Source organism: Neodiprion virginianus, chromosome 2 (genome assembly GCF_021901495.1).
Source record: "Neodiprion virginianus isolate iyNeoVirg1 chromosome 2, iyNeoVirg1.1, whole genome shotgun sequence".
In the NCBI taxonomy this organism is placed as follows: Eukaryota; Metazoa; Arthropoda; class Insecta; order Hymenoptera; family Diprionidae; genus Neodiprion; species Neodiprion virginianus.
Window position 1 is genome coordinate 33255959 of NC_060878.1, and position 17484 is coordinate 33273442.

At 39.4% G+C, this 17484-nt stretch overlaps 1 protein-coding gene across 2 annotated transcripts in view; it reads left to right on the forward strand.

Annotated features, from left to right (window-relative positions):
- Positions 1–17484, forward strand: part of LOC124298889 (transcriptional coactivator yorkie-like) — a 30475-nt gene that overhangs the window by 6541 nt on the left and 6450 nt on the right. For both annotated transcript variants that reach the window (XM_046751481.1, XM_046751480.1), the window contains exons 2-4: positions 53–963; positions 16277–16503; positions 16587–16762. In XM_046751481.1, coding sequence (XP_046607437.1) covers positions 284–963; positions 16277–16503; positions 16587–16762 — 1083 coding nt within the window. In that variant the 5' untranslated portion in view covers positions 53–283. The remainder of the gene's footprint in view (positions 1–52; positions 964–16276; positions 16504–16586; positions 16763–17484) is intronic.

Consider the following 17484-nt stretch of genomic DNA (forward strand, 5'->3'; position numbering starts at 1 on the left):
CAACGAATTTCGGTTGTCACACCAAAGCCCATAAGGGTAACTGTCTTTATAGTCTTCAGTCAACGGAGAGAGATCAGGAAAAGACGGTCGCGTTGAAAAAAGAAGGGAAAAGAAATTCGGAAGAGGTGCCTAATCTCGAGGAAAGGAGTGTGTGTGTGCGCGTAGGTATATTTACGGACAGATGGGTGCGTGATACAAGATCGGCAAAGGAAGAGAGTGTGGATATCGCACCGGACCGTTGTGTTTGGACAGAGTAATCATTGTTGTCACGTAAAGTTCCAAAATGGCGCTGAACCAGGACGTGGACCAGCTGAAGTCGAGCCTGGTTGTCCGCATAGATCAAAACTCCGAGTCGGACCTCCAGGCGCTCTTCGACAGCGTCTTGAAGCCAGACGCGAAAAGGCCGCTCCAGGTGCCGCTGCGTATGCGCAACCTGCCGAACTCGTTCTTCAACCCGCCCTCGACGGGGAGCAAGAGCCCCTCTATAAGCCATTCCCGTGAGAACAGCGCCGATTCGGCCTTCGGCGCAACCGGTGGCGGTGGCGGTGGCGGGGGCGGCGGCGGGGGTGCCGCAGGCGGGAGCACCGCCCCCGGCAGTGGTTGCGTTTCCTCAGGTACGACCGGCGCCGCCGGCAGTTGCACCACCAGCGCTGCCGGCACCCCGGGATCGGTCGTCGGTTCGGTGGCCGGCGTCGTCGTCGGGGCTTCGGGGGCCGCCGGGGCCGGATCGAATAACGGAGGGCTCACCGTGTCCCATCCCCGGGCCCACAGCAGCCCCGCTTCTCTCCAGCAGACGTACGCCTCTGCTCAACAGTCCCAGCAGCACATACCTCAGCCGCACCCCCGTCATCATCACCACAAGCAGCGCAGCTACGACGTTATCAGCACCGTTGACGATCTCGGACCCCTACCACCGGGTTGGGAACAGGCGCGGACGCCGGAGGGACAAGTTTATTTCCTCAAGTAAGTCGTACGAGGATTGACGAATACGATGCCCGGACTTTCAGGTCTTCGGTTAAATGCACCTTGCCGTCGCCGCGAAATTAAATACCAGATTTAACCCCTGAATTTAGTACCTACACCCATAACTAACTAACTAACTAACTCTCGCGGAATTACGGTCCTTCCGGAAATGTGTAAGGATACACCGTTATTATGTACTTACAGAGTTCAATTTTCTCTACGTGAGGCCAGAAAACTGTTGAGTGCAGATTGTTGGATCGTAACGATTTTTGTAAAACAGATTATTATTGCGACGATACACAATTATCAATAATTTGCGTCCTTCTATTGTAAATTATCTGCGAGACAAGAACGAAACGGTTCGGTCTTGTTGGCGAACCATTTTCTTTATATTCCTTCCGTCGATTGTCACGCAAATCATTGACTCTAGACTTCCTCCGTCAACGCACAAATATGCTTAATAAACATCGACATTCAAGATCCTGTCTGTGCATTTTCGTCTTCGCTGACGGAAGAAAAAGAAGAATTGATAAATAAAAAATAAAATGATTACGGAGTAGTAGGAACTCGGAAAGATTGTTGCGTTAATCACGACCAGATTACGTATACTTGTCACATTATATGAATCATGACAATCCATGATGCGTTACACTCGAGAATCATATACTACACCTATCCACTTATACTCCTTGCTTCAGAGATTTTATTAAAATAATTTTTTTTCGTCGTTATTGGAAGAATCCAACGTAGGAAAAAATAAAATATTGGCTGATACGCTAAAGTTGCACAGTCGGACACGGTATCGGGCTGCTTTTATCCTCTCATTCTTTCCTTCTTTCTTTCTCTCGCGAGAAGCAAGAGAGCTCGATGCATACGCGCTCGTGTGACGTTACAGTCATCTTCACGTGTGTATCATGCGCATATATACACGAGCACGTAGCGACGATGTACAAATGTACTGCGCAGAGTAGAGCAACCTGCCGATGGTCAGTCTCTGGCTAACTTCTATCCAGCTTCGAGGTTCTATCATCTACCTGCTGCGACCTCAACTTCCAACACACCGTCATTCTATGCTACTCCGTACCGTTCGTTCGTTCGTTCTTTCTTTCGTTGGGGGGTCCCTCCTGGCTGACTGGCTGGCCTCTGCACCTTTTTCTTCTTACTTAACCTACCCATACCTTTGCCTACCTACCTACCTGTATCCATCTCACCTGCGGACACTCGCCGTGCCCCGTCTTCCGTCTACCTGTTGCCTGAAGCTTCTTCTTACTTTGTTCTCCCCGTCCTTGAGGAATATCGTATTGTACCTATATACGTGTGTATACCTTATGCATCGTGACAATACATAAATATATACACTCCGTATACGAGCTGAATATAGTATACGTGTAGACGGTTGTTTTTTTTCTATGAATCAGGTTCAATGTTTGGCAAGTATTTTATACTGTAGCTGCGTTGTAAGGAGTGTTCCGATTTAGTTGAGGAGGACGACAATTGTTAACAACGTGAAACTATTTCTCGGTACTTGTATGGGAAGATATCTTTTTGTCGAAAATTACAGACTTTTTCTCCATTCGGCATTCGCTTATGGTTTGGCTGCCATTTTGACTAAAACTGTATAGGTACGGAGAAAAATAGCGAGAGGTATGTGACGAGTATGTTATGCGTAGAAATGTGTTGGTGGATAATTTACATCTGAAATACAACCAAGAGGGCAAAGACGAAGCAAAGGAAATATTAAGAAACAATAATTCTCTCGTTTATTATGTGTAAGGCGTCGCTACACGTACAGCAGGTATTATACCTACTCTATAGAGGAATACCGAATTTTCGTCAACCGCTTGAGACTTGTATAACAGACAGTGTTGTGAAACGAATAATTTAATGAATCGAAAACTAAGATACCGAAAAGATTCCCGTTCTCGCGTCTCATATAAATAATTTATTATCGCGAGTCTCGACTTGGGTATACAGACTTGAGCAGCCAGCAAAGATATTCGGTAGATAATTATAATGATGAAAAATGACGACTTTTACCGATCACGATTCATAACACGACATAACTTGAGTAATTTTCCTTCTTTCTTTAACCGACGCTTGAACATCGGTATATATTGAATAATAACAGCTATACCAAAGGGGGAAAAAAGAAAAAGGAAATTGCAGGAACCCCGGGGGTATTTGTGTGCACTTTGCGCTCTGATTTCGTATCTTGATCTTATTGCGTCCAACTAACCCAACAACACGTATTACGAGAATGAAACCGAGGAATAAACACAAACTTCGAGATAAGAATTTCTTCCGGTCGCACGCTTCTTCGTAGGTTATACACGCTTACCTGTAACACGTTATGAAAAAACACACGGACGCACAGAGGCATTGACGGAGACGACGTAGTGCATAATGTGCAGCGTTTAGAGAGAGCGAGAGAGAGAGAGAGAGAAGATGGCCGACGTCGGTATGGAGAGCATTGAATTGCACCGTGTCTCGTATTACGGTTATAGGCGGCGTACAGTTTTAACACTGTCGTGAAATTTTATACTAAATAAATAAGCTGATAGCCAGCGTGTATTATACGCAGCGGTGGGTAGTACGTAGTTGGTGGTGGTGGTGGTATTGGGTATAGTTAGAAGAGAAGTCGTCGTCGCCGCTGCGAACCGTACGTATATTGTATTAACCCGTAGTCACATATGCGTACCGTACCGAGTCCCTTCCACTCGTAGCTCGCCCAAGTCTCTCTGGCAGAGACGACGAACTCACACTTCCGTACGATGCTCTCTCAAAACACTGTCCATTCATCGCTTGTATTCCGAGAATTTTCCTCTCTGAAACCACTCCGCTGTACATATTCACATTTTACATACGTACCCAGACGGTATACGTACACGTATAATTACGCGCGCACATGCTCACGCACACATTCTCTTCGCATACTTACTATGTTATTGGCCACGGGATTCATCGGACCTAACAAACTATAATAACCGCAATATCGCTGCAACAAAGACGATGCGTTGTCACCGCAACGTTACAATCACGGTGCAATGTTTAAAACGCAGCCGATCTCTATTCTTCGTCATCTCCTTTTTCTTCTTCATTCGTCACTGTTAATTAATCGATCAACGATGATATCGGTCAGCCGCGTTTTTGTACGTCAACGAATCGATCGAGTCGTAAATTTTGTTTACAATGTGTACCAGTCCAATATGTTTCAATTGTGTTTTTGGCAAAGTAGGTCTAACAATAAGCTGTAGTGTAGGCACATGCATGCGTGTACGTGTAACGCGATTAAGATTGCAGTCCGCGGGTATGGCAAAATCGGTGGTAATCTTCCTCGTCTGTGCAATAACGCCGAGTTTTTCTCTCTTTCAATCTCTTTTTTTTTTTTTTTTTTCTTAATTTTTGCTTCATAGTATTTCAACTTTATTCTATGCGTACTTGTCATATTCCACTCTATCATCATTCTATTTTTCTGTATAACTTCATACTTCTACATTCGGTGTTACTTCTTGTTATTTCTTGTTACAGCTTTCTATGTGTTCATAATTCTTGTCCAACATTGCCATTGGCAAAATAAATCTTACCTATCTATTTATCTATCTATCTATCTCTCTATGTACTCGACGAGGCAACTGTATACGTTAATATACTACTTCTTTCTCATGCATACATCATATGAATATTTCCAGGAGATTTCCTTGTCGCAATTATCTATACTTACAATGTACATACGTAGAGTACCTAAATTACTCTACCCGTATCGTGCATATAAGTATATCTCGATGCAATAAACGACATATAAATATACTTACACATAACATATACACGCGGTTTCCGAGAAATATGAGAACCTATCGGTGGCTATATCGAGCGATTACCGGGACGGTACACCGCGACTTACGCATAATTGTACGTACGTACACCCCATTCTCATCATTATCGAACAGTTCACTTCCGAAATCTGTTGGTCAATGAAGGCATAGTTGTATCGGAAGATGGAAAAAAATTATATAGAAAAAAAAACAAACAAAAAAAAAATAAAAATAAAAAACGAACAAAGAAAAAGGAAACGTTCAATTTCAATTAGCGGCGATATTGAATTGGAATCGGAAAAAAAGAAGAAAAAAAAACGTAGCGTCTCGCAGTTTGTCGATTCTGCCAATAGGACGGCTCTCCTTATTCTCGGAGTATAATATAACGGTCGTCACATCCAGTCAGCGAGGTTCGGGGTCGAGCGCCTCCGTCCGTCCTTTCCATCCATGCATTGGTGTGCAGGTTGTCAACTTCGAATCGTCGTGTCGCTGTTTCAAAGCTCTGATTGTGAGCGAACTGGCCTAGAGTTTTTCGTATACATTAATTAAGTGTTTGATTCGATTTTATGCTAATATGCGATCTTCTTCTTCTTGTCTTATTTTCTTTTGCGCTTGTATAGGTATGATGTATAAAATATACATGTATATTTAGTATTTATATTGCAGATCGGAAAATAATTAAGCGTAACCAGTTGGTGACTGTCAGTATTCGGTTTAATGTATGATACACATGTAAAAAAACCTGTCCGGAATCATTCGAAGATAGTGTTTTTATCTTATTCGGTAATTTATTTTTTCTCGTTTTTATTTCACTCATTTCTTACGTTCTAACATATTTTCCTATACATACGTGTATACATGTACACGCCACTGATATCAGAGTAAAGGTCATTGAATTAAAATTGAAAACTTGTACAAAGTACAAGGTAATCCTATCTCAAGGTGTTTCGAAATGTGTGTGCGGGTGTTTATACATGTGTTTAATACTCGTATAAATATATCGCTTCAGCGTTGGCTATAAGTAACTTTGTGACAATACATCACTGAGACGTCGTATATGCGAAAAACGTGATGCTTGAACGTGTTGTGAGATTTTTTTTCTTCAATTATCGAACAGTAAAGTGGTTTTGAAATCGGTCAAATTCAGTTCAAACATTCGTCTTCTTCTCCGTACATCGGTGTAATAGAAAAAACTCAGTGGTAACAAAGCTATCGTTCTTTATCCGTATATCAGGTACATAACGACGTTTCTACATTTTTAATATTGAATATTCCAAGTAAAACGAGAAGAATAAAAACAAAAAAACAATAAACGACCTATACAAGAAACAATTTATGTGTGTTTTTCGGTGAAAAACGTCTATTGAGAAAAGTCAACGCGTATGTAACATACATAGGTATGGGAAGATAGATAGTAAAGCACTTTGGACGACACGGTGGCGAGAGAGCGCGGATGGATACCCCGTATTTCTAATATCACCGCACGCGCATGTTTCGTAGATACATATATGTATAATGCCATGTACGCACGCACGTGTCTACACACGTAGTTTTTAGTCAGTGCTCAAGAGAGCGGTTGGCTGGGATGTAGCGGGAGGTGATCAAGCGAAGAGGGGGGGGGGGGGGGGGGGGGGATAAGAGAACGGGAGAGAAAGAAAGAAGAGGGAGAAGAGAGCATGTGGATACGTATAATTGGTGCAATTGATACAACTGGGTAATTTTAGACGGTGTTACTGTACGTTTATAAATAGAATCCCGACTATTTCTGGCCAACTGAAAAAAGGGAAAGAGAGAGAGAGAGAAAAAGCTACTTACATTGGTATACTTTGGTTAACAAACAAAGGATATCACACCACGGTTCGGGTATTTTAACTTTATGATATTGTTTTTCTTATTCGAGGTAGTTATTTTTATTTATTATGCGTACGTGTATATAATTTACCCGTCCTTTTTTTTTTTAATCGTTTTTCCTCTCTATTTCCTTATTTTCTCGCTTTCAAGTGCCTGGAAGTTTTCATTAAATTTCTTTCACTCGAATATCTCAATTCCTTTGTCAAGCTTTCGCACCTCTTACTGTTTGCTTTGTATAACTATTCTATTTGTACTTGGATCGTTTTGTTGCACGACCGTCTCTCATGAAACGATCACACATAATATTTTACGCACAATGAGTAAATATTATTACCGATTGAGAAGAAAAAAAGCGAAGCGAAAAAGTGGGTAAGAACAGATTATACACTAGACGTGCAAAAGTATAGGTACGTGAGTGCATATCGTTACATGTAACAATGAGTTGTAACAACAGTATGTACAACCGATCTTTTTATACCTCCAGTTTAATAATACACACCGGTTTAAATTTGACGCCGTGGCGTATGCAATTAACAATAACGTCCCAGTTTAACGATAATTTAACTACTTTTCGTTCGTCCGGAACGCGCACGTACGAAGACGCTCGGCCTCGTTGAATAGATTCCTACGTTATACGTAATATCCGAAGACGTATATGAGGTACATAATACTTACCCTGCAGAGAGGCATCGAGAAGTTCTTTGATTCAAGGTGTGATGTAGCTATATTATACACCCAGTCAATTATCTTGATAATAATTTTTTCCAACCACATACGTACATATACATTACATTTTTGTAAGTATGTAACATATACACATCGAATTCTTTTAATCGTTTCGAGGCTAATTATATACCTGCATGTATTGTTTTTTTTTTCACTTGTAATTCTGTATCGAACATCCCTGTTATTGCACACCTACGATCACTGTTCGTTTTTAGAACAATCATATATTTTTGTAACGTCGTGTGTTTAAATTTTCTCGTGATACCTCCCCCCACACACATCATATATCGCTGTTCGTTTTACGTGAAAAATAAGAGAAAAATAGATCGACTGTTCAATATACGCAGAAGTACGTACAGGGTTGTGTGAAATTTGTCCGCCGGAAAAAATCTGATTTTGGGGAATATTCAATTATTATTATTATATATATATATATTTATTTTTTTTCGTATCCCGACACCTGTTGCACGTACGAAGCGTTGATATGTACAACACAGAGTACACGTAGTCTGTGTGCGTGTGTGCGCGCGATAAACATTTCTCCGTGCTGCTGCAGGCTTCTTATCTGTATAACCTACGTGTATATGTATACAACAATATGCAGTAAACACAACGTGGGCGCTGTATAAGAGAGTGCAGGTTTTGAAAAGGTTTTAAACTTATTCTAACGGTAAATCGTGCGATATCTCGTTTAAACGTTGTACATACGTTACATTATACATATGCATACATACGTATAAACATATATAGGTATATGCAGCAGCAGAATTTCCATGAGACAAATCTCGTTAAGTCGCAAGTGCGATTGTGCGGCTTGTAACATAGCTATATGTATACCTACGCTAATTACCTCGCGTTATAATGGAATATCGTCTTGAGTGTATATTATACATTTAACATGTATATCATGCCCGCCGTCTGTCTGCCAGGTAGTAAAATTACCGTTTCTGGAAAACAGGCTGGACGAATTACAATGTAATACCGTAAATGTAAGAAACGTTCTATTCGTTCGTAGGTATGTAACGCGTGTATAAGACACATGATTTTTATGTATATCACTTGCATGCATGCCCTATATATGGCACGCTGCAGCTGTAAAACGTGTTTTATTGTAATAACCGCGCCGCGTGACTCGTGTCAGTGGGGATAGATGTACATGTAATATAATAATGGAGAGGAGAATCCTCCTTGTAAGTTCGAGTGAAAGTAAAGTTCGCTGATTTGCAACAATGGCTGACGTTATATACCGTGTATAATGTAAGTATGCAACGGCGTTGGTGCATGCGGCACAATTATACCTACGCCCTGCATAAGCCTGCGTTTCTTATACCTTCCGACACGTCGAATATCTCAGCATTTTTCATAAATATTCTTCAATTTTACCCGTTGTAAGGTTAAATTATTTCGATACCCTGGAACGACTTTTCGGATTATTATTACGGCTTCAACTGGTCATAATTGATTTAGGATCAGGCGGGATTGACCGGGCGGATGAGAAAAAGACCAATCACAGTAGTACCTCTCAAATCTATCAATTATTGTTTAAAATTCTGGCCACGACTGACCGGCTATTCTAATAACACTTGGTACAGGAATATCGAAAATATGTGCGTACGCGCGTAACGTAAACGTATCGCGACGCGGCGAGAGTGGGATCCATACGATCGTTGAGAAACAGGAGACGAGGATCGAGAAGTCGATATTCGTGTGCAACATCCTGTGATCACCGTCTCGTCTCGCCTTGCGTCGGCATTCGATACCATTTCACGATATATGTATACTTACTCGTATGCACTCGGATGGTTCGTTCATGCGCAGCATCACCGAGGAACAATACTTTATGTGTTCTACGTAGTACGTACATACAGAGTATGGACGTAACGTATTGCCAACGGAATTTTTTTTTTTTCCTGTTTTTTTTTCGACCCCCGCCACTTATATTGTACAGTCACTGTACCGATGTATACGTCACTCCGTGTATAAATATCGGAACCGGAAATAGAAGAAGCAAAAATAAGGTATCGAAATACGAACAGGAGTATATTTCACTTTTCTTTATTTATTTATTTTTTACTTTTTTTTTTTGCAATGTCAATCTCACGTGTTACGATTTGTTTATTGTTACGGACTATGCGATTCTTTAAACAAAATTTGTATGGCAAGAAGTAGATTAACGTTCTACTGTATAATACAAATATATATATATATATATATATATTGATATATATTGATATTTAATCACCTAACCAAGTTATTAAAAAAAAATAAAATAAAGGAAAAGAAAATGTGTAGTATCGGCGAGTGAAGAAGGACGAAAAAACATGTAATCGAGAAACAAATTTCAGCAATTGCGTAACGGTATACTTCGAAGCGTTTAACGATGTAAAATTTATCTCGATGCTCGTTAGTTCTTCGGTTTCTATTTAATTTCTGAGGAATTGTGTTTTTTTCTCTATTCTCACGTGGAGAATGAAAGCATTAATAAACATGCAGTTGTCAATTTATTCGAAACACATTAAACGTGTATAATCGATTGATGTTCATGACTTACAGGTACTCTATGATAATAATATGTATATTATAGAATAATATAATATAATAACGATAACTACAGGGAACAAATATCGTGACGTAACCACACATACGTGTTATATTATTATATTACGCATGTAATACACATCGGTATCGGTATGGCTATTGTGTATCTAATGATTGTTGTTATCGTTGTTATCGTTGTTATTGTATACTTGTACGCAGATTACGTTGCGTGTACACACAATCGAGTTGATGGTATAACCGAGTGAGAGATAACAACGAATGATTAAGTCACTGTTATTACGGACATGTTTATCTAAATAACTATACGCATGTACATACCTCGTGTACTTACCTGTGTATGGTATCCTTTTACTATTAGGAGCACAATAATCCACAATAATTGAAACTGATAAACCCACCAATAAACGTAGTATAATAGCGGTACTATGTATGCTGTATATCATCGTACATCAAACGCTTAATGAGATTGGTTTTGACCTAGTAATTCAATTACACGGGGAATTCGCTAAATTTATCGCCATCGAGAAAGAACAACGAGGTGTATGTATATATGTAATACACGAGTTATCTATAACGGTGTAAGTGTTTGAAGATACAACAAAATATACAGTTTTTACCTATTAATATTTCCGAGAATACGTAATATTTATGTGTAACGTGTATATAACCTACCCTTGTTTAAATCTTCCTGGAGACGTATGTTTTTCTCACCAAGTAACAATAAATTGTTTTAAACGACAAATTTCCATTTTTCTCCAATTGTATAATTATAGGGTCGTACCATAGACGTTGCGAAGATGCAGATCAACGATCTATAATTAGGACAGACAGACACGTACAAGGTACATTACGATATCCGGAAACGGTAACTCTACCTCAACCGTGTAGAATAATTATTTGTGAATTGTTCAAGCATATGTTACTGAACATATAGCAGCGTTCCAGGGTCGAATAAATGCCATGAAGCAAAGACCTTGAACGTATCCTATAAATCTGTGAGCGTGTGTGCCACGTGTAATTGGCTGCAAAATGTCGTAAAAGTTTCCTCTTTTTTTCCTCTCTCTTTGCCTTCTTTAAGCAAAATCAAGCCGGATATATAAAAAAAAGAAAAAGAAAAAAGAGTAAAAAGATGGATGAAAAAAAAATCAATGTCACACACGGGTATAATAAACCAGCTCGCATGCATACGCAACGTAGGTATGTCGCAATCCAGTACATCGACATATCACGTAATTCTTGATACGCTTCTAATATGTACGAATATAATGTGATTCAGGTATATGAAACGAACGATCGATCATTGTTGAGACACCCTGCATGTATTATTGCCTGTGTAACTATTGAAATTGGCATCCGTTGCACCGCAGCGACAGCTTTGGGATGTTTTTTTTTTTTTTTTTGTTTACAGCTTTTGTTGAAATTTTTATTGCACTCCTTAGAGAGAGCGTGTGATGAGGCATCGATGTACAATGTAGGTACGGTATAGGTATGTGAAATTATACGTATAAAGATATGTAAATGTTGCGGATCAGTTTGGCCGGCATAATAATACAATAATTATTGCAGAGCGATTAAAAGATCGTAATATAGGTAGGTATACTGCATCTATTCGAATGCACCATTTCTATATTTATCATTACCGTCCACGTCATCGTTTTCTCGAGTATATATATTTACCCGCTAATCGTAAGAGCCTTACAGAACGTTGTTTGTTATCTACCGATTATGGATGTTTCCACCGTGTTATATCTGTTTACTGCATATTGCGCGCAGCGCAACCTCTCGTATTTACATACGCGAGGGCAGCTCGTTTGGACTGAAAAGTGAATCATTAGAGATATGGGTAACGCGTGAATTATTTCTAGTCCCTCTTCTATTTAATTTGTCTAATCGAACGATTCGATCTTAATGTCACGTCGAAAAACCTTCTTCCCTTATTGTTCGATACTCCGAGATGCTTTAGGATTTTTACTAATCTTGGGTGTACCTATAAAGACAGAGATAGAGAGAGAGTGAAGAAAAAAATGAATTGAATTTTATTGTTGTACGTACGGTACACGTATTGTAATAAAATGAACACAAAAAGTATCGAGGCTTACAATAAATATACACGTATATAGATATCAATTCCTAGGATTGTTGACAAGCGAAAATTAGTACGGAGAAAATCCATTAATTTTATTTTGACTCACATCATTCGACACGCGGTTATTTCTGATTCCCTCGGATCGTTTCGATCTCGATTGCGAAATATCACGTGCCTATGGTATAACAGTGAGTCCCTACGTATACCAACGATACAAGTGATCGTCGACACCTCTTACAGGTATCTCACTGATTCATTGTCGGAATACGTTGTTTTTACCCGCGATACGTAGAACGAACGGCATAAATGCGACTGTATGAATTTTGGCGCGGTGATCAATCAACGTGATGCTGCTGTGCGTTTCGTCGCGTTCGGAGAATCAATTATGACAAGCTGTTCTTACCCGAAAGCATTTTGGCAATTCCACGTTTTGCTTTGCTGTATATATTCATTCCGAAGATTTTATTATTGCTTGCTTTTCCATGTTTTAACTTTTATACTACATCTCACCTTTTCCCGTATAGTATTATTTTGGAAATTCTATACCGAAACCCTTCTATCTTTTATTATCTATACCATACATTTTTATTCCGAACCACAACGAAGGTGTGCGAATCGTTCCACCGTTGTGTTACCAGCGAGTTACGTAAACAATTTCTACAAGAAAATTGCGTGAAATTTACGATTCGAGGGGGTTGCATGGTGTAGGTGGACGTTGCACCGTGACGACAATGTTTCCCCCCTACGCGCTAAATATGCGGTAGAAGAGAGAGAGAGAGAGAGAAAGAGAAAGAGGGAGAGGAAGAGGGAGAGAGGAGACGCGGTGTATAACGCTCTCCTCTCGCCTCTTTCAAAATATATCCGTGAGTTCATTCATTGATGCGGGAAAATCTCGCTTCAACGGCCCACGTTCATATTACCCTCTCTGCGCTATGTATTGTCGTATTTATGCCTCCTCGCGTAGAACCTCTATATGTATATAAGTACGTCCCCTCTAAAACGCACACCTTTACACATATGCATAAATATAACGTTACACGTAGGTACGCGTGTTTCTTTTTTTTTTTTATACGCAGCTCGAAAAAAACGTTGCACGATATGCAGCAGCGCTCCTCCACCTCCACTTCCACCTCCCCGTTCAGTTTTTTCCTTTTTTTGGTTTTTTTCTTGTTTTTTTTTTTCGTTTGCTATACCCGTGTGTGTTATATTTTCAATGCGTAGTTCGTTTACTTTCGTACATAGATAGATATACATGATATCCGTAAGCATTGTATACGACGCACATTTCTAGATGCGTGCACACGCGTATACATGTGCCTACATACCTACATACATATGTGCGCATGACCGGAAACGACTATGTAAAAGCTGCTCGCAGATTACACACGTTCACGTTATTATAATACGTGCGTACCTACGTTGTTATATTGGGATCGCGTAATTCAGCCTAATAAACTGACAGATTGCCTGTGATGATTCTGCTACGCCTGTAAAGAAATAGTTGAGATTCGTTTATTCATACATAGCAAATGAAAATTCGTCCCTGTTGCCTGCTAAATTTATTTACAAACACAATGTTAACTTTCCTCTTTCTCCCCTGCAGTTTCACGCAAGCGCGGAGGTTCAATTACATATCGGTTGTATTTCCGGTTTTAATCTACATCTGCGAGTCTGTAATAATTAAAAAGGAATTAACAATTGATCACAAATATTATGGCAGTTTTCTCACCTTTTTTTTCCCTAATTCTTCTCCGGAGTGTTAACGATACTCCGTATATTACGGCGTGACCACCTAGGTTAAAAATCGGACCTTAGATACTCCGTTTTAACTTTAACGCGAATCTTTAGGATCGAGTCGCGCGTTGATTTTACCGATAAATGAGGGGAATGAGAGGAAGAAGAGAGAGAAAGGAGGTGGAGATGGAGAAGAAGAAGTGCGCGGTTCTTTCGTAAGGAAAATCGGGCGTAGAGGAACTCTGAGGTACCGTGGTAGCTACGTGTGTCTATTTACGAGTTGTCCGGCGCCGTGATGTCCGGGGTAAAAATACACCGCATATGCCACACACAGAACCCTCTCTGTGCCGTTCTCTACTCGCTTTTTGGAATCTTGCCAACCGCACGGAGAATACCCCCGTGGTTTTCTTGGACTGCTTTCGAAATGGTGCAACGGTATATAATCCCCTCGAACTTTAACCAATTGGAACTAGGAGAAGCGCTGGTTGTATTGGTGGACCTTTCGAGTCGGACGCACGACGTTATCGCGGTGAATAATGCACGATTCCACTACATGGATTCGTTTCGATCCTCGAGCTGACGCCGATTTTTGTTTTGAAACTTGACAAATTAATTGGGAATAAATATAGAATCGGTAATGTCGTGTCGCATTGTTATCGTCTTGTTGAAAATTTAACGTAACTGGACTATTTTCACATTTACGGTAAATAATGTCGATAGCGATTTTCCAATGAAAGTTTCAACTTTCTAAAGCTAATTTTATTTCGCTTGAAATTTTCGAACTGTACGTGTATAACGGAATCGTGAAATTTCAATTCGAAAACCTAAAAGTAGCCTGCGGAATTCTTGATTTTAACGTCGTAGGTCGCTTGTTTGAGATATATGGTCAAAGTTTTCAGGTTATACATTTTCGAATTATAGAGTTGAATTATACGAATCTCTTTGCATGCGGGTAAACAATACGGCGCCAGTCTTCTCTTCACTCTCTTCTCTTTTTCTCCCTCTCACCCTCAATAAAAGGCAAGAATTTATTTGAGACTTTTAAATCAGCATCGTATATTTACGACACGGGTATATAGAAACGTAGAGAGGCAGCTTCTTCGTCGAATTCGTTAAGAAAACAAGCGACGACGTAAAGACGGTTTTTATTTTTGTTATACGATGCGGTTTTCTTTTTATCTGTTATTGTTTATTTATTAATTTATTTATTTTTTTTAAATTCACAATACAACTGTTTCTATTGTTATCTATCACACTTTACTTTATTTGTGCATAAATTTTTAATTCTCAAAATCGTTTCCTCGAATGTGGCGTACGTAGACGGTGTCAGTTGCCACAATCGAGGGAGCACGATGAATGGTGGTGAATAGAGACCGGTCGCTTTATGCCGGAAGTCAAAGAATGTCGTATTTAAATACACTTCATTGTTAGATACTTTCAGAACCCGCTCCGCTGTTGCTGTTGCTGCTGTTGCTGCTGCAACACACACGCCTTTTCCCTATTTCATTCAATGCGATTATACACACGCGAGGATTCCCCAAGTTAATCATTGCCTGTACGTACGGTAATGTGAAAGGTTAAACTTGGCTTGATTTACAAATAAAAAATCCAAGTCGTCGCTTTTGTCGTAATTTTTTCTTTTTTTTTCCGTCTTTCTTACTTCCTTTCGTCGTTTCTCCGTTTCTTTTGTCAATTTATCGTTCGCCTTTTCCTCGTACAACACATTACTTATATGTATATTATGTCAAATTAAACATTGACGAAGATATTGATTAAGGAAATTCTCTGCAGGGATTGACACATAATCTTTGATAATCGTAATTTTTCACAATAAAATACTTTGTGGTTACGGTATAATGTGTAGAAGATGGCGAGAGTCGTAACTTTTATGTTTACGTGCACAATAATTGATTCTAATATTAAATATACACGTATACACATACGTGCATTCACACACACACACACACACGCACACAAACACATCTGAGAAAATGTTATATGTAATACAAGAGCCGTCTGGGATATGACGTATATAACTTACTTATTAATAGATTCACGAGTCATAATTTAAGTAATATGTTCAAAGAGTTTGCCTCTACAGAATGTCTATAAGTATCCCGCAACGTGGCATTGCTGTTATGTCGAAAAAACAGAAGTAGGATGTTTGGTGTGCCTGATCCATCAATGAAATTAATCGTAATCTTTCTCATGCTATAATCTGACTTTCTATGTACGTAGATGTTGTTTGCACGTGGTCCATCTTCAAGAAATGTACCAAGTCCCTCTGCTGTCGTAGAGAAATTTATCAACTTTTCCCTCAATTTCGAATTTTTAAATCTCCAACTAGTGAAAATGTTTAACATTTTTCCATGAAACTGATAATTACCTGTCAGACGTAAAATTTTCAATTAAGAAAGTTGTCAAAAAAAGTTTGAAGAATTCGAAATAAATAATTATTTATTTCTTTTTTTCTGATCGTGAGGTAAAATCGAGATAACAAAAAATGGTAAAAATTTTTCAGTGTACCTTAATTTTTTTGTTACAGTCATATGACACGGACTACGACATGGGAAGATCCTAGAAAAACAGCAGCAGCTGCCAGCGTAGCAGCTGTAGCTGCTGCAGTGGAAAGTGGTACCAAAAACTCTAGTGCGGCAACAAGTTCGCTTGGACCATTACCTGACGGATGGGAACAAGCAAGAACTCCAGAGGGCGAAATATACTTTATCAATCATCAAACGCGTACGACCTCCTGGTTTGATCCACGAATTCGTAAGTCAACTGTCCGGTAACTTTGTTGAAAGAAATTTCAATATCGATGCATGATCTGAATTGTTTCTGCTTTTCTTTCGCAGCGACACATTTGCAGCGCGCTCCTACATCTGGCGCTATGCTTCCCCAAACGTGGTTGCAGCAACCTGGCGCAGCAACAATACAAAGTAGTCAAACGATTCAGGCTTGTCAACGTCTTCATTCCCTTCAATTAGAACGAGAACGTTTGAAACAGCGTCAGCAAGAAATAATGAGACAGGTATACTGAGTTCCACAAGATTGATTAATTGCCAAATTGGCTAATTCGTCATTTTTGAATTCTGAGTAGTTGAAGTAATTGGGAGGGATGTAATGATCTATATTAAAATGTGAAATGCAATACCAAAAATAATTATAGCTATCACTAAATCTGTACTCATTAAGAACGGTTTACAATGTCCGTTACCATAACCGTAACCGCTTCAGTAGGAAGTTTGAGGACAGGGAATCTGTCCTATGGTTTACAACGCCAACTAGTGATGCTTTCGTAGAATCCGTTTCGGTAGAGTCTAACCAAATTTTAATTTCGTACTGAAGCATTTCTATGGCAGCCAATCAGTTTGTAGATATTTACGATGTGTCTAGGTATTCGTTGAAGATGCAACCAATAGCAAGGTTGTACCGTACGGAGATTGTAGATGAGCCTTCTAATTTTTAGGCAAACTGTAATGTTTACGAACGCATTTGTGGTCATAGTCATGGACATTGTAAACCGTCCTTAATACTTTGAACTGGCAGTAAAAACTCTTGCACAAAAAAAAATGAAATATGTTCCATGTAAAACTTATTAGAAATCTGTCTTAGTGTTAGTGCAATTATAGATTAAAAATGATTGGAAGTATAGTTGAGCTTCATAATGCTCTCATTAGAGCAAGATAATATATTGATAGAAATGTTCCGCTGTAAAAAGTGATGCAATGATTGGTATGAAAACAAACATGC